General features: G+C 37.6%; 1 protein-coding gene across 3 annotated transcripts in view; it reads right to left on the bottom strand.

The window, feature by feature from the left end:
* Nucleotides 1-4,059: 4,059 nt before the first annotated feature.
* Nucleotides 4,060-24,337, bottom strand: part of BZW2 (basic leucine zipper and W2 domains 2) — a 59,721-nt gene continuing 39,443 nt past the window's right edge. For all 3 annotated transcript variants that reach the window (XM_059933947.1, XM_059933949.1, XM_059933948.1), the window contains exons 6-12: nt 23,442-23,577; nt 18,808-18,917; nt 14,574-14,744; nt 12,480-12,626; nt 11,206-11,344; nt 5,207-5,329; nt 4,060-4,522 (exon numbers count right to left, since the gene is read on the bottom strand). In XM_059933947.1, the coding sequence (XP_059789930.1) occupies nt 4,494-4,522; nt 5,207-5,329; nt 11,206-11,344; nt 12,480-12,626; nt 14,574-14,744; nt 18,808-18,917; nt 23,442-23,577 (855 nt within the window). In that variant the 3' untranslated portion in view covers nt 4,060-4,493. The remainder of the gene's footprint in view (nt 4,523-5,206; nt 5,330-11,205; nt 11,345-12,479; nt 12,627-14,573; nt 14,745-18,807; nt 18,918-23,441; nt 23,578-24,337) is intronic.

Below are 24,337 nucleotides of genomic sequence, written 5' to 3'. Positions count from 1 at the left end.
AATTTCTATTCAATCCATAGACTATGCGTTTTTCTTTCTTGTACATCAATATATAGTTGAAACATACACAAAACCAAGGTGTAGAGTCTTTAAGGACGCAAAGATTCGCTCTAAAAAGTTTTCATGGAAGAAATATTTTATTTCCATCTATTCCACAAGTTGAGGGCCATGGCAGTTTAAAGGCATCTGTCAGGAGGAACATTGAAGCCTATCATTTTTCAGAAAGACAGAGTGTAAAGAAATAATCGCCGTTAGCGGGGAGAAGTTGAGGTCAGGTACGCTGAATCAACTGAGTCCGGGACACCACTTTGGCTCAAACCAGATGAGTCTATAGCCATGTAGGACCTGATGTGTTTCCAGACTGCTGCTTTTCTTGGCTTGACAATGAAATATTTTAATTTCCCCACTTCTAGAATTTTACAAATTGGATCTGAATTCCAGAATTTTAAAACTTTCATATTTTTAGAGGTTAACAGATAATTTTTCAATTTCTTATTGAAATGATATTGCCTGGGAGTTAAATACCTTCAAATGTATAAATTGCAAATTCAGAAAATAAGACCACATTGTGTTAACATTATTTAAATTCCTTGACCCCAATTCCATTTCTATTTTTTTCTGAATAACCATAAGATGAACAAAGACTTATGTAAGAATATTTTAAATGGCTATTTTTAAAAGCAAAAATTTATAAAATACCTTATATTGAACATAGTCATAACTATGCCCCATCCATACCAATTATATATATTTTAAAATCACGTATTTGAAGGACAGTTATTGATGTAGTATTAAATACCACTTAATAAAGAGCAGAATAAAAGAACTGGTACAGAATGGACTTAATTTTTTAAAGAATTAAGCAAAACCGTATTTGTAAAAATATAAAAACATTAGAAGTTCTCATTTCTGTGGCAGAATACTATGTGATGTTTAGTTTTTTCCAAAAGCTTTTCTATATTTTCCAAATTAAACATGTATGAGTTTTTAAATTATAAAGATATTGCATGCTCTTTCTAAAGAAATCCAAGTATACAGATTAAAAAGAAAAAAACTCTCCTTCCCCTTTCCTTCTCCCACCCCTGCCCAAGACTTATGCATATCTTTCAATACAGAGAAAAAGTGTTAACTTTTTATAATCAGATTTTTTTGGCTTTTGTGTCATGCTTTTCCCACGCCACAGTTATAAAGATATTTCCAAATTGTCTTTTGTGCTTTCATTGTTTTAACATTAGTTTTAATCTATCCAGATGAAAAACTATATGGTTGACATACAGTTTTAACCTAGCCAGGAAGTATTTTAGTATGTAGATTCGTACTGCTGTGGTAGCCAGCCTCCAAGATGGCCCTCAATTCTCCCCACCGCCTGGTAGTCACACCTCAGGCAGACCCCTTCCACATTGTACCAGGGTTGGTCTGTGTGGCCCAAAGAATGTGTAGATGGGATGTATGGAAGGTCATTTCAAGTATTAGGTTATTAAAGATGGCTTCCTCCCAGGGCTCGCTTTCTCAGACCACTCATTCTGGGGAAAAGCAGCTGTTAGGCCATGAAGACTCTCAGGCAGCCTAAGGAGAGAACACTGTGGTAAGGAACTCAAGTCTCTGGCTAAAAGTCAGCGAGGAACTGAGGTCCACCAACCACTGCTGCTGGGCTACACCCCACAGGCTGGCAAGCCCTGTACTCCCCCAGCCTCAAGACCAAAGACAGAGCCCCGAGGCAGCAACAGGGACATTAATGGTTTAAAGGATGGGGGATCTTACTTGTCTGAAGCAAAGTCCTGGAGTGACACGCCACGGTATGCGTCAGACGGCAGACAGGACACCAGAGCAAGACGCGGCAACAGTCTTCAGTACCACGGGGAGAGGGAGGTTACCAGTTATAGAGGGAATTGATGTCAGGTTGGCTCATTGGTTACCAGGGAGACCACCTGAGGGGCACGCCCCTTTCAAACTATCTTAGTAGAGTTCGGATCTAAAGATCAGAACAATCACCAGCTGGGGCCAAGGTCAAGTAGGCATTTACTGATTAGACACTATGATTAGGAGGGAAGGTCAGTCATGTGAGGCAGGGACTGATTGAGCAGGGGATGTAGAGAGAGCAAGAGAGCAGGCATCTTGAGTGGCCTGATCATACAACCGCTGTCAGCTTGGAAGCAGACGCTACAGCCTTCAGAGGACTGCACTCCCAACCAATAGTTTGACTGCAACCTCAGCAGAGGCCGAGCTGAAAGCCACCCAGGTAAGCTGCTCCTAGATCCGGACCACAGAAACTGATAGGATAAACATCTGTTGTTTAAAGCTGCTAAATGTGGGGATAATCTGTTGTGTAGCGATAGATAACTAATGTAATTACTTTTATAATTAGGGCAAGTTTTATTTTTAAAAAGAAAAAGAGACACTTGTCTTTCAGAGAAAGAAGGGGCTTTGGTTGAATGATTGTTATTAAGTTCTTGCTGATAAGCATTCTCCCTCTCCCCCAATGCTTGCTTACCTGAAAATCACTATCTTAAGTTCGTTTGGGAAAAATATTATGCGCTAGAAAAGATAAGTATTAGTATTCTACAATTCCTATAGTTTATAGGCTACAAAATTGATTTCCCAGATGTTTATTCAATAGAAGTGCTAGCTGAAAAAATTTTTGAACTGTAGAAACTTACATTCTCATAAATACTTTGATAGCAGAATATAGGAAAAAAAGAGCAAAGGCGTGGGACTCAGAAGTGGGACCTTTAGTTCCATCTTGGTCACTAACTCTAAGACCTTGGACAACTGCTTTTCTAGGTCTTAGTGTGGACCCTTTGGAAATAGCGGGGCAAAGTCAAATATCCTCTACTGCAGTGCCCTTCGCATGTTTTACACACGATCCCCTAAAATGAAGGGGAACATACTGACATAAAATTAAATATAAAATACATAAAAGTTGACATATAACATTTTTATTACAAATTGAATGTAATTTGCATTATTTTATCTTTAAGTATATTCGTCAAAACATCGGAGATGAGGATTGAACTTGATTTACAGGGTGTGCCTGTCACGTATCCTAATTGGCAGTCAGCACTTGTCAAATTAGTTTGCCAACTTTGTTTTCAATGAAAATTATTCATTTTTTTCACTTTAAATAAACACATTAAATAGGCACTCTGTAACGTGACTACCGTTTAACTTCATAGTTCTAATTTTTAGATAGGTGGAAGGGTAGGTAGATGATGGAGGCTTGCCATGAACCGAGGGACTGGAAGAAATCAGATACCCCTCCCTTCGGTTTCCTGCTTTTCTCTCAAGGGACTATGCTATAAAGGCAATGCATTCTAGAATTGTCTTTGTTGAGTACCATGTGGTTTTCATCTCCAGGGCAGTGTACCATATTGGGGTAGATGAGTTAATACTTTTTTTTTTAAAGTAAGACTCTCTTTTTTTTTTTTTTTTTAATTAATTAATTTATTTATTTATTTTTATTTTTGGCTGTGTTGGGTCTTCGTTTCTGTGCGAGGGTTTTCTCTAGTTGCGGTGAGCGGGGCCTTCTCATTGCGGTGACTTCTCTTGTTGCAGAGCACCGGCTCTAGAGCGCAGTCTCAGTAGTTGTGGCTCACGGGCTTAGTTGCTCCGCGGCATGTGGGATCTTCGTGGACCAGGGCTCGAACCCGTGTCCCCTGCATTGGCAGGCAGATTCTCAACCACTGCGCCACCAGGGAAGCCCGAGTCAATACTTTTAAAGTTCTTTATCCTATGACTTCCAGTCATTCTTGGCTGCAGTTATTCTGTCCTTATTATTTCCTGTGTAATGAAAATGACATTCTCGTATATAGATAATAATTATTACTAATAATATCACTTCCTGATATTACTGCTATGTGCCTGTATTTTGGGGTTGATTTCTATTTCACTACAAAGATAAGTGAAGTGCATTAGTTATGATGATAAAAGGAACAGAAGGGTTTCCATAGACAAGAACAATTCAGCATTTTGGATGGGAAAAAAAAGCCTAACACTGAAATGTCATCTGTGTAAGAAGTCAGGACAGTAAAGAAATAAAAGCTCTGAAAATATAAGCCCAGATTTTTAAAAAGCCATTTATTTTAAAAAACTGGTTTGTCAAATCACATACACGAGCAGATACACAACTACCAAAGCGGCCCTGTAATAGACACCAGTGGGGCATTCACCACACAGTACCTGAAAAATACAGCTAAAAAAGAGGGGTCTGTGGAGTATTTAATTTCAGACACCTGCTGGACTCCCTGCTGAATGGCTTTAAGTTAGCATATAGTGAGTGAGAGGTAGAGTCCCAAGTATAATAGCTGATGCCTCAGGGCTCCATTTAAAAACAAAACAAAAACAAAAACCATTTCCCCCTCTGCACAAGGGAAGCCTATCCTATTTTTTTTTTTTTCCCTTTGTGAAAACAGAAGCCAAGTTTCTCTTCTCAAATGGTTCAGCATTCCCAGTAAGAGTGTTGTGTGGTGACCTAGGTATTGTGCTTCTTGAGCCGTCTAATTTTCTTCACCTTCAGATTCAGATTCTAGGAGAGAAGAAAGAGAAAAGTCAGGTCATTTCTTCTGAGACACAGTTAAATAAGGTCATGAAAGAGTTTCTACTCTATCTCCCTCCCCCACTAAAAAAGACATTTTTGCCGAGGCATCCATTTACTAGGTAAGAGAGTCATATATGAGGGCAGGCAGCAAACTTTTGCTCCTTTTTGCTTTTAAACGAAATTACCTTTCTAAAAATGCAACGTGCTCAGAAATATTATTGGTGACTAAAACTATTTATATTTTTCTGGATCTGCAACTTTTCATGCTTAGTTGGATTATGTCTCATCATTATTGTTCTTCCAACTTGTATTGCCATTTTAAACACCAGTCAACTGGTAAAGGTGCTAGAAAAATCGATATAATCCCATAAATGTGATTAAGCCAAATGTATTTTTTTTCCTTTCACAGCTGCTGATTATTTCTTCCTCTTTGTCCCTTAAATTAGGGATAATTTAAGAGGTTTTGTTTTTGTTTTGTTTATCTTGCAGAAATTTTCATTGCCTTGATTCAGAAAGGAAGGCTAAGAGGTGGACAAAATGTCTGATATGGAACACGCCTCAGAACTTTAGTTTTAGGAAGGCAAGAAAAGTCTGTGGAGGGGGGAGCTATTTTGAATTATAGTGAGAAAGGATTTGCTAAATGGTCACCCGAGTTGTTAAATGGAATCATACCTTCTTCTGCGTTTTGTAACCACTCAACAAATTTCTTCATCTGGTCAAGAAAAACACTTTTGCCTTTGGCAACATGTGCTTCTTTGTACCATTTCAATATCGCTTCTTCACTCAGCACATCAGCTGCAATTTCCAATCAAAGGTTTCAAAGTTACCACATACATGTCATGTTTTAAAGCAACTTCATGTCTTACAGTTTAATAGAAAGCAATCACTTCAAATATTAAAGCTCTTTTATAAAAGAAATTCGTATTGAAACTTATCAGAAGACAAGAACCAAGCTTATTTCCATATAGCGCAGTGCCCTATGTATTTTAGTAGTTAGGGTAGTGATGGTGATGGGACTGGGACTTGAAAATCTCACAGTGCTAATTTGCTGGTAGGAAACTAGGTTATTTTGTAATTTTGCCAATGAATCAGCAATTCTAGCATTTCAGAACACTCTGTGTCCTGCCACCAACTGCAAACACATCTTGATTAAGCAGCAACCACAAATGACTGGTCTTTTAAGGCGATTTACTTTAGGAGGAAAAAAAAGCAAATGAAAAAAATGTAGACAGGATGCAATAATAATGTTAATAATTAAATATAATGATGAGCTTCCTGGGTGTACCATGGGACCAATACACACATAATCCAAAGTTCTACATTACTCTATCGCTAATTCCTAAATTTACTTTCCCACAGCACAATATCTAAATCACATGAGTAATGTTTTCCTTGTACACTGTTAGGAGAGAAACAAAAAGTGTTATCTATTAACTATTACCTAGAACTCTAAATTCCACAAATATGCCTTGATACCCTCAAGTTACCATTAATTTAGAATATTTAATGTTAAGAATAGAAAGGGGAATATGAAAAAAATAGCCTACAGACTTTGCCAATGTTCTAATAGGTTATCTTTTGGGATTTTGGTGTGGGAAATGAGATGGAAAACAGATAAAAAGGATTTATTATTGTCCCCAACGCCTGCCCAATCCATTGCAAATGCTGATAAATCATTCTAATGATGTTTTTGCAGTTAAAATATACCTTTAACTTATGAAAACAAGAGAAATGATTTGATACTGGTTTCATTCAAAACATCAGTGATCTTTTCATAACAAAAACTTTGTTTTATTAAAATTAATAATTGGCTCTTGGATTCAATTGAAGGGGTCAAATTGACTAAAAATGCACATGATTGGTTTTAGAAAATATAAAGTTTGTTTTATTTTTTATTTTGGTCATTAAATACACTACATTTTGCAAAGGAAGAAGGAAGTCTGGATTTATTCATATATAAGCACTAGACATAAAAATTATAATCAGGAGCCCTAAGGAATTACTCTTAGCTTCCAGTCTTTCAGTTTCTTGTGCTTCCAGCTCCACACTCCCCACTCACAATGATGAAAGGATTCTCCTACCTCTTGCCATCAAAGTCCAGTTTCCATAGCAATGAGGAGCAGATGCCTTACAGCTCAAGGAAGTGACCTGTTACTGGGTAAGATGGCTTTGCAGAAATCTTTCAGGAATGCTAATTAGCTCAAACATGGATTTTTAAAGTCCCGTTTATATAATTTGTTTTTATGACATCTTTAAAATGCCTGTGATTTAGACCAATAATTTCCAAACTGTTTTGATCATGCTCCCCTATCAGTAAGACAATTCTGAGTGTGTACACACAACATATGTGTATCTTTTGTTTTATAAATTATATGCATGTACTATATAACTGCTATTGTTAATGTTATAAAACAAAACATAGAATTAAACATGTAAAGAGAAATTCTCTTTTTTCTCCTCGCCTTAATGAATCATGTTATGACACAATGTACAGGTTGGAAAGGCAACAGAGAGTGTAGTTTAGCGATACTCTTTGTCTCAGGTTTTCCTTCTGAAGGTTCAGAGCTCATTCTCTGAAGGTTGAGAGTTTTATTGCCCCACAGAGGCCGAAAGAGGCCATGCAACTACTAGAATCCTTGTCAGTGACTGTGCTTGTGAAAAGGACGATACATGATCGGTAAAACTTATAGGATGTCTCATCCACTGAAAATCAGACAAACTGTGCAGAGCTGAGTTCTTAGAAGAACCTAATTTAGTAATAAACACCTGCTGCAAGACCAAATTTCTAGTCCCAGGGGAATAAATAATAAAGAAGGGACATAAGCACCTACACAGGGCAACTTTGAGGCAAAGCACGAACACCAAAAAGAAAGTCGACTTTTGTGTAGGGAAAAGTCTAATCTAAAAAGGAAGGAACTCCTTGACAAATGAAGAAGAGAGAGAACTTTTTTTTCCCACTAAGGAAAAGTAGGGAGAGGAGTTCATTATAACTGGGAGATGAAGATGACAAAGTGTTGTGATCTCCCAAAATGCATACTAGGAATACGGAGGATCAGTAAAAGTACAGCAAGAAAGGAAGACATTCTACAATTGCACAGAGCCCCCTCACATTACAGTACACTTCTCTCCCCTCGATGCGGCCAACTTCTTCATCATCTCTGGTGAAATACTTGTGTCCCTTGAGAGGCTTCCTTTTTCTTTCTCCAAGTTAGCTTCAACTCTGAGCTAGGGGCCCCTCCTCCATCATCCTTTCACTCCTCATCAGTCTCTATCTGTATGAGCCTTATTTTAGCCACTGACAGGGTGATTATGATTCTTGATTTTCTTCTACACTCTGAAATCTAGGAAGTCAAGGACTATTTTGTTCATCATCTCATTCCCAGCATTTAATAACATAAGACTTGCCATCTAGTTTGCATTCAATAAATGTATAATGCACAAATCGATGAACTTGATGAGAAAAACTAAATATGTCTCAATGTGTAGAGTTATAATTCAAAATTTGGGTTTTCATGAGGGTCAAAGAGACAATATTGTAAAAGTGGTTTGAGAACTGCAAAGTTTTAGGTAACGTTAGTTATTTAAATATTTAAGTTGAAAACTGTGTCACTTGGAACTTAGAAAATTCAGTACTTTTTATTAGCAGTGTCACATAGGGACACAAGTCAAAAATAATTTACCTTAAGAAAGCTGGCACTATATGGTGAGAAGGCAAATAACCTTTTTTTAGAACAAGAATAAGAAACTTCTTTTAGAAAAATGTGCGTGAGGAACAGAACTTAACCTAAGAAATATCTGCAAACAATAAAAGCCATGATAGAGATACCAATGGTACTTGAGAAGGTAGTTATATATTTTTCAGACCTACATGCTGAGACTATGGTACTTAGCTTCAGGAAGAAAGAAAATTATTTTAGAAAGTGAATAATGTGATATTTAAAAAGAAGAAATGATTTCCATTACATTTTTGAAAACCTGCTTGAAAGCAAAATGTCAACGGATCCACATCACTAGATAAAAGAAACAAACAAGACACTATCTGATATTTGTAAAATGTATATGTGTGTATGGAATTAATGATAAGTATAATCGTAACCATGTTACCACAGTTCATGGGATTTGTCACTTCTGGCATCCGATACCCTTTAGACCAGTGGTCCCGGATGAACAGTCACAGCAACACCTGGAAATTTGTTAAAACGCAAATTTGCGGGCCCAATGCTGTACCCACTGAATCAGGATCCCTGGGGAATCTGTTTTAACAAGCTCTCCAGGTGAGTCACATGCACACGAGCACTGGGAAAGGAGTGCTTTAATACATGCTGTCCTCAAGCCTTCCTAGGCATATGAAATACACAACAAGAGCACCCAAATCCTCATAAAAACAAATGAAATATATGTCTCCAGGTGCACAAGTGTTTGTTGGATGAAATAAGGTCAAAGTAAAAAGTACTATTCAAAAAGGAAGGTAAACACAGTAACTCTCCTAACAGTAGTATGGAACAATCATTCCTTGGGGGTTCCATGTTCTCAAGAGAAAAAATGCAATTATTTTACTAAAAAAAAACCCAGCCTGTATGTATAATTTTGTGGAAAATTATGAAATTACCTAGAAAATGACATTTAGTTTTAACTTTTCAGTGATACAGTTTAGGTTTCCATTTGTAAAAGCTTCCTGATTTCATTTCCAAATAACTGAGTCAGAATAAAACTGTTACTGACACTTATCCTCCTGTGTTCCCTTGGGCCTGCTCATACTTGCCACAGACCTTACTAACTGAAACAATCTACTTAAAAGCTGACTACCTAGTGAATCAACGGCCTAAGGAAGAGCTAATGCCTCTTCTTTTTACTTCTCAGCGCCCACTGCTTGGTTATTTTATAATTTCAGGTCACTGTTCCTTAGCATTTGGGGCTGAAGAATAGGAAATAACTCAAAGCAATCAGTTTTGCTAGCTGTTAGTAGTTGTTATAAAAAGTTTAATGGGGAAGGATGCTGGCATTCATTAATGGTTAAAATGAGAAATTTGAAGAATAGGATTTTGATAGTTTATATGCCACTTACATGCCTTTACTGATAAAAAGCAGTTTATTTTTTGTTTGTTTGAATTAAGTATAATAATGAAATGAGGTATTGCTGCAGACGAGGCTCAAACAACTACATCTCAGTTAAAAACAAGGATTTGGTAAGAGACACTGTTTGGCTGGGTTGGCTATTCAACAACAAGGAAGGAAATTATGTGTTTAGGCAGCTAGTTTATAAACAGTTTGCTTTTCTGTAGTGGAAAATATTGACCACTCGTGAAGCGAATGTGAAACCTATCCCACAGGCCTCTCTACCAGTTTAAAATGGAGCCAGCTGTGGCCGGTGTGGACAGAATGGCCACTGGCTGCGGGGGGCTGCTTCTCTTTCTTGGCTCCTGGGTACCACAGGTGGGTTGGCCATAGGACCTGCGGGTTTGGTTCTGATGGGTCACCTAGACTTAAGACATTGCTATCTCATGACCACATCCAAGAGGGTCAGTTCAGATCTGGCCACAGAAAAACACCTATTACTGAATTTCAAATGGGACTTGGCAGTCATCACAGTCTCCCACTGATAATGAAAATTGTGCCAAATACCTTAGTGCTGAGAAAGCAAAAGATCACCCACACCCTTGTGGGCAAGATGTATGCATTTGAAGAATCTGGAGAGCCAATTAAAACTCTTAGTGAAGTGCTATTAAACATTTTAAAAATAGCTAGTCATCAGTAACGTAAAATTTTTACATTCCAAATGCCCAACTTGTCATTCAAAATAGACAAATTTAAGAACACATCAAAAAGCAAAGAAACAGTTGGTTGGTATTAATTTATACTTTAGCCTTTTCTGTGTTATGCCATTTAAGATAGCAGTAACTGCTAATAAACATTTTATAATGTTCAAAACGTATCATTTTTTAAGTGCTCCTTTCCCCCCCGCCTCATAAAACTACAAAAACCTAGACCAAAGAAGAGTCCAGGATCATTTTTTTTTATATACTATAGGTATAGAGATTGAGATCAGTTAAAACCCTACTAGCTAAAGATGTTAAAAAAAAAAAAAAACCCTAATAGCATTCATTTTTAATAAACTGGCTGTGCCAGTTGTCATGGCAACCTAATCCTTATAAATACAATAACAAGACAGTAAATGTGAAGTTCTAAAAATAGCCATTTCCTTGGAAAACAGGAGAATGGCTGGGCCAAATAACTAAAATACAAAGTGAAAAGCTAATTATTTCAGTAGTTTTAAACTCAGCTTTATGGCATCTGAAAAGGTATGCACATACTATACGTAAACATTTGGTAATCAACGTTGTTATAACTAATCCTTACAATTCAAAAACAGACCTTATTTTTTGTAATTACAGTCTTTTTCAGCATCCCTCCCCACCAAAATTATTAGTTCATCACCAGTCTTCTAGCAATTTCCACCAGTGACAAGTGTACAGGGTCCTCATCAGGCTGGTTCCTGAGGCCACGCATGTCTATGGTGTTTGCACCTTCTCTCTCTACATAATATGGCTGCATCACTAAAACTCAAAGACTATCATTAACCTATTTCCCCCTCTGCCTCACCCCCTACTCTGTCCCTCAAAAAGCTTCAACAAAACATAGAAACATAGTGGCAGGACGACATGGATACACACCTTTATAAAAAAGAACCACGATCTTCTGAAAGGCTTTCATGAAATGGATGTTGTCATAACAGTACTCTTGAACCTTCTGGAGGAGGATCAGCTCTGACTGGCCTTGGGAGCTGAACACAGCCAGGAGTGGAGCGTATTGCTGGAACAGAAGTGGGGAGTAAAACCATTTACTTTCGTGGGAGGTGCAGGGCCGACACCACTTGAATCATAACAATAATCTGGAGGTTTGCTTAGAAAATCTTAACTTTGAGGATTATCTTATTCTAATATTGTGACCAATCAAAATGAATTTTTTATCCCTGCACCTTATCAGATTTCTCTCACTGTACCCACTAAAAGAAACCAAATATGAAATTCTGACTATATTAAAGATAACTGCTATGCTACTCTGTCTGTCTAATGGGTCCTGTGAAAATAAAACAGAGTTCCTAAGTTCCAAAGGTTCCCAGGGCTGCTGTGACCCCTCCACCACTGACGTGTGGCTCTGCCACTGGAAGAGTGGGCGTCTCCTTCCCAAACATCCCAGACCCCTCACATGTCATCTTTATGGTTTTGTTCAGACTGTTCCCTTCGTCCCAGATGACCTTGGCTTCCAGTTGTTGATGTTTGGCTATTGTTTTCTCTAAGACCTACTCAGCTCAACACTTAACTCGACCTCTGAGCCTTCCCTGGTCAACTTAACCTGCATAGGCTACTCACTGCTCTGTCCTCCTAAATACTGAGAGTTATCTGAATTTACATCCTACCTAGTTTAAACTAGGTACCTGTTGACCTCCCAATTCAAGTGTAAACTCTGAAGGCAGGCTCTAAGTCTTCCACTTGTCTTAAGACACTTTTATAGGGAGAGGACAATAAAAGCAAAAACATATGTATCTCCCCACAAAAAATATACAATTTACACAATCAGTTGATTTCTTCCACCACTCAGTTTTCAAATTCTAATGTCAGCTTGTAGTTTACTTAAAAAATACTCATTAAGAATTTTTGTCATGTAGAAGGAGAACCAACAGTTAGACTATATTTCCCTTTAAATACTGAATATATGACTATTCTGTGGATTTTCTGACATTGTTTTTAGTAAGAACTTACCCTTAGGTATTTCATAAGCTCTTACACCTGAAACATTTTAGGTAGCGGCAAATTTGAAAAGAAAAACACTAGGAAGTACATGTTTGGACTGAGTGTGGGCGAATTATGATTAGAACCCATCCATCGCATTGTTAAGAGCTGCAGTTGGCCTGCAGCCGAGACTGCGCCCTGTTGGGACCCTGTACCTTCAGATGCTTGAGGGCCTGCTCGGCAACGAGCTCTTCCTTCTTGTTCCATTCCACAGCGTTCATTATACAGGTCCACAGCAGTCCAATCACTGCTGTTTCTGGAAGATCGTTCCTCTTCATTTCTTCTTTAACATAGAGCACCACCTAAATTTCACAAAAAAAAGGAGTCAGAGAGTAACAGACAGATGGGGAGTTCCCCTCTCACTGTGCCCGATCAGTAAAAGGTTAGGGGCAGACAAATATTCTGCTCAGTTCCTCCCCTCCTGGCATATACTCTCAAGTTACGAGAGGCAGGAAAAACACAATGATTTGTTCTCAAAGCAGATTTATTTTTAGTCCCAAAAGTAATAGGCTTATCTCTGGCCAGGAGGTGCTGGATAATAGAAAATAAAAAAAGAGAATCGTGGTTTCTTAGGGGCTATTCTTTTACAGGCAGGAACCCCTTTGAGTAAAGCAGGGCAAAGATTATTTAAGCCAGCTTGACTTTCTGGGGTTTGAAGAAGGCAACAGAGCTGTGAATTTTTACTTCCGATCCTTAACTTTAAACCTCTTGAAAAATGTCTTGGGTTTGTACAAGGCATTCTCTGCAATTTATTCTTTAATTATCGCTTTTTTTTTTTTAACATCTTTATTGGAGTATAATTGCTTTACAATGGTATGTTCGTTTCTGCTTTATAACAAAGTGAATCAGTTATACATATACATATGTTCCCATATCTCTTCCCTAATTATCGCTTTTGATGATCCTCATGCCTCATGTAAATAAACTGTAAAGTGCAAAGACTTTTTTTTTATATGATACATATCAAAGCAGCAACACTGAGCAGGCTATTTTCCCTTCAGAATTACTTTTAAATATGCAAATGTATCCTAAAACCTGATCGTATGGAATAGAATCTGTCTAACAGTGTATCTTATATTAAACTTGTTTGGAAAAGTCTTTCTCCTTTTGCATAGAGTCACAAAAAGAGGTGAGGGCCTCAGAAGTGATTAAAAACCATAATATCAATATATCTCACGTGTACTACTTTGTGAGTAGTACAGTTATTTTTCTCCCTTCCTTTTTTTTAATGAAAATACATTGCTTTCTTTCCTGCTGGCCTGGGGTACAGAGGGGTCAGCTGTGGGTTAAGCAGCCTTTGAGAACAGAAGGAACTGGGAAGTCCTAGTCCCCCAGCTGGGTTGGGGAAAGCTGCAAAGAAAGGTGACATCTCTGCACCTAAAGGTATCGCAGCGTTATTTGGTTTGCTTTTTTTCCCCCATGTTAAATCACGTTCAAGTTGTTTGCTTGGAGAAAGATTACTGAATATATTGCTGACCTTAACGCCATGAGACTTAGGACCAACAACTCCACCTGCTGGACAGCATCGGTCTGGAATTCTCCAGTCTTAAACCGCAAAAGGTACCTTGCAAGGCTGTGAGCACGCAAGGTAGTGAGGATTTGGGACTTGGGAGTAAGTGGCAAAAGGAAAGGACTCTTTATGCAATTTTTGAATTATCATGTAAAAGTTTTTAAAAGTTCAAATAGGAAGTTTTCTTCAGGCAGGACTTAAAAAAAAAAAAAAGATACAATCATAGCCGTATGAATGATAGCTATACAAAAAGGCAGTATTTACGTTATGTGAATACGCAACTATTATGAGTGGGATCCAATGAGCCACTGGTCCAACTGGTCTTTACCCATGATATGAATGCAAAATCACCCCTTTTTTGTCTTAAAATTAAAACCTATATATATTAACCCAATACTTAACCATATTATGTAATCTGCAATAAAATGGGAAAACTACCATAAATCGAGGTATATACTGCTAGTGGAGAGTAAATCTATTTAACAGATGAAACATTTTGACAACCATAGCAACCTGGTTAAATAAGTCACTTGTGTGGAAATACTCATTATTTTCTGGAACATCCTGGAGGAGTCTGATACTTTGAAATCGAGCTCACTTAAATGGTATGAAAAGGGCCTCAAGTTCATAGCAATAAACAAAGGGAGGTCTCCTTAAGGGAGGTAAAGCTTGTGCTGCACAGGCTACATCATCCGTCTCGCTAAACGGGTTTGCAGTGATGTCAGTCCACGGTCCCCACCTCCTTGATCGGGCATTCCTGAGAAAGACGCTCCTGGAGCTCCTTCTGCAGCTCCTTCCTGGTGCCCAGGGACTGCTGGACTCGGAGGAAGTCGGAGAGCTCCTTAAGACCTGCGTCAGTGAAGTACTGAGCAAAATGATCCACGCTCTGTCTGTTAACTGGAAAGAGCTCCTGGGAGAGAAAAGAAGAGAGACTGTTATACGACATGCCATTCACATTTCAGCAAGCATAAAGAACAACACTTTCATATTAAGAGAGCACTTAGAGTATCTCATATTTGGAAGAAAAGAAGAAGGATTGAGTTTTTCAAAAGAATAAATCTCGGATATATTTCTTGAGCATCTGCTAAGGTACCTTCCAAAATTAGGCAATCTGACAAAGAAAGAGAATAAAAAATGCTAAGCAACTTACATAAACTAGTTTCACTCATTTGGCACTGCTATTTACTTCTTCTTTTACTTTAATCAAAGTGTAGCATGTACAAAAACAGAGCTAAATTTGCTAAATTGAGTACAAATAAGATGATAACCCTGAATAACGTTGGGATTATTTTAAACTGACTAGAAAAAACTGAAATCATTAACCACACTGTTTCCTTAACTATGAGTTAACAGACCAAAGCCAGTTTTAGTAATGCTGAAATGATCTGAGATAATATGAGGAAAACAACATTGACTATTATCATCTCAAGGGCTTCTATTCAGCATTTCATTAAGGAAAATGCTGCTATTATTCTAAACTAACAGCTCAGAGCTAAAGGGAATTTTTGTTGTATCTCTTAACGATGGTGGCTCTAAATTAAGTTCATGGCGAGATCTAATCTAAATCCGCCCTACTATCTCTTCAATTCATTACATAATTCTGTTGGAAATTTTTTAAAAGAGCAGCACACCATGGCTGCCCTCATATTTTCACCTCACTTCCATTTCACCTTACACAGCTCGGCAGAGTCTCAGGAACACTTAGTCATGTTCTAACCCTGTGTGACGCCAACACCCAACTAAGAAAGGAAGGCAATTTTCAAAGCTCTCGCATTTTTCAGACTGCTGCAGAGTCTACAAGATAGATCCAAACTTTTATGATGGTTAGATTTGCATATATAGATGGCCAATGGCTATGTGGCTTCAATAAAAATCTCAGAAGAAAGATCTGCAACGAGTTTGCCACCAAGCAGAGGGACATAGCCAGATGGCTTCTGTCATGACTCAAATTTCAGTATTCTCTGTACCATCATCCCATAATTTGCCTTGTTGAGTCATCAGTTTCAAAATGTCAGAACAGAGTTGGTGGGAGCAGCTATCAAACACACATTCATGTTAAAGCAAACATTTCATACCTGACTGAAATTTTGTCACTGATATTTATTCTACCATTCAAGAGGCCTTTCAAATTTGGGGGGGGCAGGGAACTAGTTTAATTTTGAGTTTCTTCTATGAATCAAGAGGTGGTGGGCATTTTACTCATAATTGTAAAAAGTAGAAATTTTTCTACAAAAATAAACTAAGTCTCAACAAGGCTAAGCAGCTTGACCCAAATTATGCAGCCAGAAATATTTAAGGACATAGCTGTGTGACCCCAAAGGCAATAATTACTCTGTTACTCGTGCCGGCATTCAATACTCAATTTAGGGAGAATGTGACTGCAAATTCTGATGGAAAGTTAAGAGTAAGACATCATCACACATGTTACTAGTGGTTTTTTATTTATTTTTATGAACTATAACCACAGTCCTTATGAATGATACATAACATCTTAAAAATTATTATTCTGATTAAACTGAGCTAAAATCAGTATAAATCATATCATGACTTTTACTAACTTGGAACATAGTTTGCATTTGTTAGAAAAATCCTACCCAGGTAAAAACCTCTATCACCTCATCCCTAGATTAAGGTCTCCCTACTTCTGCCCTTGCTCCTGAATCTACTCCCAATGCAACAGCCAGAGAGATCCTGTTAAGACCCCAAAATCACATTATGCACGTTTTGCAGAGACTTTTCCAAAAAACTTCTCATCTTACTCAGAATAAAAGCCAAAGTTCTTAGATGACAGGGGGCCTGCTGTGACTCTGACCTGATCTCCTACAGTTTTGCTCTTACTAAATACTCTCTCTTTCTTGCTGTCCACAACATGCCATGCCTCAAAGCCTTTGCATTTTCTCTTGCCTTTGCCTGGAATACTCTTCCTGGAGATATCTAAATAGATCGCTTCTTCACACAAATGTCACCTTATCAGAGAGGCCTCCTCATACCACACTGACACTCCTCAGTGCTTCCCTATTTAGTTTTTCACTTTTTATTATACCACGTATTTTAATTGTTTATTTAGTTTATTGCCTGTCCCCCTGAAATAGAATGTAAGCCCCATAAAGGCACAGGTTGCTTGCTTGATTTCTTTCAATATCTTCAGCTCCTAGAAAAGCTACTAGCCAATGTCTTGATCATTGTTCCCTTTTCCAGTGACGGGGGGCATGATATCAGGCAGGCATGGTTCTAAGGCACAACCACCCTGTCCTCATGGTGTTTCTGGTAGAAACTGCTACCTATGCTTTTCATGTTCAAAACATATGTAGACAAAGAAACCTAGTAAGAACAGTTAAATGATATGTGTTTTTCAAAAAGGAAATACATTAAAAAATTTTTAATGAAGTAACCTAATTAAGTTAGCCAAGCTCTGCCTATTGGCATCTTTAAGGAACCATGCTTTAAGAAATAAATGAGTCTTTTGTGGTTAAGTTGTAATTGTATCTTTGTTCCTAATAATTCACCCCCGCTTCTCCCTTAAACAAGTATTCAGTGAAGACCTTCCTTGCTGTATCTGTCTTCACAGGTGGAGAAGTAGCCCATGAGTGGACTAAATCTTCCTACCCCAAGCCTGGCTTCTCAATGACTTCTTTTGACGAAAGAAGGTGAGCTTTTAAAGCACCGGAATATCTCCCTTCAGTCACCTGTGTTCCTGTCCTCTGCCATGAGGACAGAATAGCCCAGATGGGAGCTGCTCCTTCAGCCTGGGACCGAGAATGAAAGGGCTGGGGCCTTGCCAAGATACAGCTAATCCACAGACTCAGGGACAAGAATATATTCCTTCATATGAACTTCCACCCACATCAGCAACCTATTCACTTGTCTTCTGTGACTTCTATTTACCCTTCATTGCTAGAGAGTAGGTTCCATGAAGGCAGGAAATTTTTCTGTCCTGTCTCTACTGGCTCCACAGCTTCTAGGACTGTGCCTGGCACAGAGCAGGCACTTAATAAATATAAGTTAAATGAAAAGTATTATCAGTGGCAGAAATTAACAAGAATCTAGACTTAATTTTTCTTCTTTATCATATTCTAAAGACTTCCAAGACCCAAACAGGGCTATTTTAGGTAAACCTCAACAGATAAAGGAATTTTAACTCATTGAAAATACAAGAGTTTACAATGAGCCAGATTTGGAATTATCCCATGAATCAACACCCTTGCACAGAACACAATGGAAGAGAAAACAGATAAGTAATTAGGTAAAGAGAAGACGGCAAGCATGTCTTGCAATTTTAGACTTTGTCCTAAAATTGTAAAAGCAATTTCACTTGAAGCAATCTCTGTCATCTACACAGCTGCTGCTTCTGGCAGAAACAAATTACAGGGAGCAGATAGAAATTATGAGGACAAAATATGTTTCTTGATTTTCTTTGAAAAATACAAAAAGACATAAAAATATAATCAAGCAATCATGATACTGGGAGCTTCAAATTACTATTAACTTGTTAGCTTTCTTAAATATCTAAGTATTTCCAAGGAATCTTAGTATAAACAAGGAATCTTCTTTAACCTTTTATTTTGTTAACAAACTAAAGTGTATTTGAGGACAGTGTCATTCAACTACGACCCAAGATAATCACAAATGTCTAATTAGGTGGGATCGATGTGACTTTAAATTTCATATTAAAACTTTAAATTTCTATAGTTATTAGCTGCAAAAGAGTTAATTGTGATAAATGTTATCACTATGTCAACAAACTTCTAAATTTGAAAGTCTCTGTATTCCCTATGACTCTTTAATTTTATCATTCCATTTATTTATGCAACAAAGATTAAACTGTAATTAGTTTCTATCTGCCAATAATACAGAAATAAAAAGAACCATGTTCCAATTCGACATAGACTTGGGCATTTGTTATGTATTACATCACAATTGACAGAGCCAAGGCAGAAGCATGAAACATACAACCCTTTGCCCAGACAACTTACAAGTAGCCTCTTGTCTAAGTTGGCTTTTCTCAAAGAGGAGGTAACAGAGTTGGCATCTTTTTCTGCCATCCATGCTTTAAAAAGCTTGACAGCAAATGAGGCTGCAATGCCTGTTAAAAAAAAAAAAAAAGAGTAAACCTTTTATAACAAAAACCACTTGTGATGATATACAAGGCAACATTTCCCATTAGGTATCCTGAAATGACTAAATAACTCAAAGACTTGATTTGGTACAAAGGAAAAATGGAAAGCTCTCTAGGCACTGTACTATTCATTACTCAAGAAAATATTTTCATAAAAAGAGGAAAAAATGTTAAAGTACTTTTCAAAGTTGGACTCCCTAATTCCAAGCTGTTATAACCATAAATTTATTTATTTTTACCTTGGTCAAAACCAGATTCAAAGCCAAGGATCTTCTAGTGTTTTGCCTCTATTTCACCCTGTGGTTCACCAGTATTTCATATTTTTAACCGTGATCCTGAGGTACGGCAAATAAATCATAAGCCATAAAACTGAAATGTCAACATGTCAACTAATTTGCTGATAAGTAATACCAGTGAAAGAACATTAACAGTGACTGGTATAAATAAATAAAGCTATAGATGAACATGCATCATTTACTTTACAGTTTTACTTTTTGTAAAAAGCATTTTAAAATATTCACGAGTTAAGGTATAAAAATGTTAGTGCTGCAGTGCTGCTTTAAGCTGAAATCTTTTCTGGATATTTTTAAAGAGATTTTAAAAATAGCTATGTTAATCAGGAATCTACTCAATTACATACCCATATTTATAATAGGATTTATTTCCAATATAAATAATCAGATAACTAATAGCTTTTCTGTGAACACTCCAGATTTCTAAATTAATGTTGCATTTGTGTAATGAAGACTTAAGGAGTAGTTGAAATATTAAACTGATTTTTCTGAGTTGAAGGCTTCAGTATTGTTGATGGTCTAAGCAGTGTCTATTCTCCTTTCCTCTTTCCTAAGAGAGTTCCCATTTTGCTCAGGCCAGGTGACTTCTATCTAATTAGTCTCAGCCCTGGCACCATCTTCTTCTGCAATGATTAGTCTAGTGATCTAACTTATTGGCCATAGCATCCCCTAACAATTACTACTGGGTGGGTCATGTGGCCAATTTCAGCCAATCAGCTGAAGGCAAGATAAATTATCCTATGTTCAGAAGTGCTCTTCCACTGAACCTGAATGAAGAAGCCTGTGCCATAAATGAACCAGCAGACTTCTTTTTAAAGGCTAAGGAGTCCACCCTTGGAATGAAGTCGATGCTATGGTAATGGGGGAAAATGCCTGAGTCCTGAATGATATTGCTGTTCACCCTGAAGTCTGCTCTGCTTTTATATTTATTGTTACATAAGAAATAAATGCCCTTGGTGGGGCGGGTGGGGGGGGAAACTTAGGAGGTTGGGATTAACATATACATACTACTATATATAAAATAGATAACAAACAAGGACATACTGTATAGCACAGGGAACTATACTCAATATTTTGTAGTAACCTATAAGGGAAAAGAATCTGAAAAAGAATGTATATGTGTGTGTGTGTGTGTATATATAACTGAATCACTCTTGCTATACATCTGAAACTAACATAACATTGTAAATCAACTATACTGCAAAAAAAAAAAAAATTTTTAAAAAAGAAAGAAAGAAAAAAAGAAATGCCCTTGTATACAAATTTGAGTCCTGTCTTCCAGTTACTTGCCAGTAAACAAATTCAATTGATATATATATATATATAATATATAATTTATACAGACAACAACTTTACCCAATTCTTTTCTTTTGAATAGCAGAGAAACTAAGCCCCCCAAATTGTCTGTGACAATAAAACCTGTGATATGACCTGGAGAATTTTATGTTATCAACTTGTTGACCTGGATTTTTTTTTTTTTTTTTTTTTTTTTATTTATTTATGGCTGTGTTGGGTCCTCGTTTCCACGCGAGGGCTCTCTTCTAGTTGTGGCAAGCAGGGGCCACTCCTCATCGCGGTGCGCAGGCCTCTCACTATAGCGGCCTCTCCCGTTGCAGAGCACAGGCTCCAGAAGCGCAGGCTCAGCAATTGTGGCCCACGGGCCCAGCCGCTCCGCGGCATGCGGGATCCTCCCAGACCAGGGCTCGAACCCGTGTCCCCTGCACTGGCAGGCAGACTCTCAACCGCTGCGCCACCAGGGAAGCCCTGGATTTTTAACATTACCATTAGTTCCAAAAGTCAGTATAAAACATAATATAAATTTATGTAATTAAATAAAAATAAAGATAACAGATCTTGTAATCCTCATTGTAAGTAAGAGAAATAAAGCATGCTTGAAACTAGGAGTCTAAAAACCAGGCTCAAACCTATCATTTTACATTAAAAGTGGCTCTTGGTGGAAGGATAGGAGAAATTTATTTGTACTTGAGATTTTACTGAGTGGAGGGTCCCCCATAGCCATTTGTTGGGTGGGAGGTTGGGGAAAAGGTATAATTTCATAATCCTTTCCTATTTGGGAAGGAAATGTTTAATACTTTTGTTTCTAGAGATGGTGGAGTATAAAGAAAAAACATATGACATAGGTACTATGTCACTTCCATAACAAAGGTATTTTTCTTCTCCTTTCCTACCCCTCTAACATTTTACCATAAAAAATTTTAAACATAAGAAAAGTTGAACAATAAACACTCATTTACTGACCATCTAGATTCTATAACAGTTAATATTTTGCTGTATTTGCTTTACATACATAAATGGACATCTGTCCATTTATCCTTCTAATAATTTATTTTTTAATACATTTCAAAAGAAATTGTATACATCATTTAGGTTTTTCATACAACCAGAAAGGCAAATATTTTCTGTTATAAACACTAGGGATAATCTGATGTAATTAGTATTTACTGTTTACATTTTATCTTGTCTTCCTAGTATAAAATGTCTAGTACCATAAGTAAAACATGAAGGATCATGAATTCTCTTCAGGAGAATACTTTAAAGTGCTATAGTATTAACAATATATTAATAACAATTAGAGAGCTTGAAAACTATAGAGAATCTCTAAATAATATCATTTGACTCTCAATTTACTATTCTTTTCTCAGCTACAAGAAACTATAACCCATTTCACTGCAGGTATGAATGAGGCTGGGACTTCACATTTGTAGGAGAAAAACCCAGTTCTAAGAAGAAACAGATGTGTTCGCAAAAGCTCTTTTAATTTATTTTTTTATTTTTTTATTTTTTTAAATTTATTTATTTATTTATTTATTTATGGCTGTGTTGGGTCTTCGTTTCTGTGCGAGGGCTTTCTCCAGTTGTGGCAAGTGGGGGCCACTCTTCATCGCGGTGCACGGGCCTCTCACTATCACGGCCTCTCTTGTCGCGGAGCACAGGCTCCAGACGCGCAGGCTCAGTAATTGTGGCTCACGGGCCTAGTCGCTCCGCGGCATGTGGGATCTTCCCAGACCAGGGCGCGAACCCGTGTCTCCCTCATTGGCAGGCGGATTCTCAACCACTGCGCCACCGGGGAAGCCCGACGTGTTCGCAAAAGCTCTTTTAATTTATTTTTAAGAAAAAAAGAACTCTTTGTTTTGTGTTGCATTATAACTTGAATATCATTATCCTCCTGCAAGAAAAAAAGCCCACTTCTGTATTATTCTATAATCAAGTAATCGTATGTATGCCCATCAAACTCTTAATGTCTTAAAATTAAAGCAAAACTCTGACGCAGCCATCTGGACTTCTAAAACAGAAAGAATATCTGAAAAATGTGATCAAAATGAACTTCTGAGCACAGCATCTTGAGGGGAAACAGTCCAGAAGACTGGTCCCAACCAGGGAAATGAACAACAGTTTAAGGGGGCATCTGGGAATGTGAAGGGCCATTTTTGGCTATTCTGCTAAATGGAGGCGGGTGTTTTAGGCTGGCATTCTGTGTCTGAGGGCAAAAAGGTTAAATGTCCCACAAAGCACAAAAGAGTCCTGCACAATGAAGCACTGTCCCAACAAAGTATGCCAGTAAGCATCTATGCTGAGAGAAATGGTTTGGACCAGATCAATTTCAGGGTATTTGACCTAGGCATTGAGTCTTACACCAAAAATTCCAGCTTATTATTATTCTTTATTTGTCTTTGTATAGGTGTGCATATTTTTTCTCCTAATTGCCTACAAGAAACATGTACAATTCTCTTATTGTTTGAAGACACACACACACACACACACACAAGTCTCTTACATGGAGGATGGGTGGGAAGTAGAGAACACTAAGAAGAGGCACTGGTGGGCTGGGAAGACCTCACATGCCGCGGAGCAACTAAGCCCATGCGCCACAACTACTGAGCCTGTGCTCTAGAGCCCTCGAGCCACAACTACTGAAGCCCGCACGCCTAGAGCCCATGCTCCACAGCAAGGGAAGCCACCACAATGAGAAGCTTGCACACCACAATGAAGAGTAGCCCCAGCTCGCCACAACTAGAGAAAACCCATGCGCAACAACGAAGACCCAACGCAGCCAAAATAAATAAATAAATAAATTTATTAAAAAAAAAAAAAAAAAAAGAAGAGGCACTGGTGTTTTTCTATCTTTGGCTTTTCTTTTCTTTTCACATCTGACAGGTAAGAAAATGAGCATAAATACCTTCTTTGACTAAGCTGTCAGTAAAGAGACTGGTGAGGATGTTGGCAGGAAGGGTGCCATTGCCCAGCAGGATCCCAGACAGCATGGCCAACTTTGTCTGCTCTGCTTCAGAAAAGGCTTTAAGGAAGAGGAGAAGCTGTGGGTCAAACAAAAGAAACCATGTCTATAAAGTAAAGGACAAAGTAGGAAAATAACACACAAGGTACATCCATGGCTAGACGGCACACAACTGGTGGGTCTTACGCAGCACACTTCTTATTCGTTGGAGACACACCTGTATGTTCGATTATAAATTGGATGCTTTATCATAGTTCCTTTCTTCCAAGTTCACTTACAACATAGCTATAGATAACATTCATGGGAAGGAAAACAGACATTTGGAGAACAATGTAAATGGGTCACATAAATAATTTACATTCGACTTTGTATATGACAAAGGGTAAGTACTACAAAGTGTTTTCTGAAATACACTATTGCCTTTCATATGTTTTTCACTTCTATGCGTGCTCCCCTCACCATCCTCATCCTACATCTACCCATTTTCTTTGGGTTATAACAAAAAACAAACAAACAAAAAAACAAAAACAGGAGTCAATAAGCTTTGACATGTAGCATATACTTTTCTGAGCCCACAGCATATAAAACTTTTTTAAAACAAGACTGCTGAGTGAAAAAAGGGTTTTCTAGGTTCTTGATGCCTCTTTTAAAATAATGAGATTCAACACAACATTGTAAATCTGCTATACTTCAATAAAAAAATAAAGTTAAAATAAATAAATAAAACAATAAAAAATATATAAGCAAACAAACAAAAAGAAATTCAAACTAGGTATTTTCTAGATCATACAGTTTTACCACCAGCCCTGGTGATGAGGAAATGATGGATATAAGATAAA

This window comes from Balaenoptera ricei, chromosome 9 (assembly GCF_028023285.1).
Source record: "Balaenoptera ricei isolate mBalRic1 chromosome 9, mBalRic1.hap2, whole genome shotgun sequence".
Classification (NCBI taxonomy): Eukaryota; Metazoa; Chordata; class Mammalia; order Artiodactyla; family Balaenopteridae; genus Balaenoptera; species Balaenoptera ricei.
This window is presented reverse-complemented; position numbering and strand designations above follow the sequence as displayed.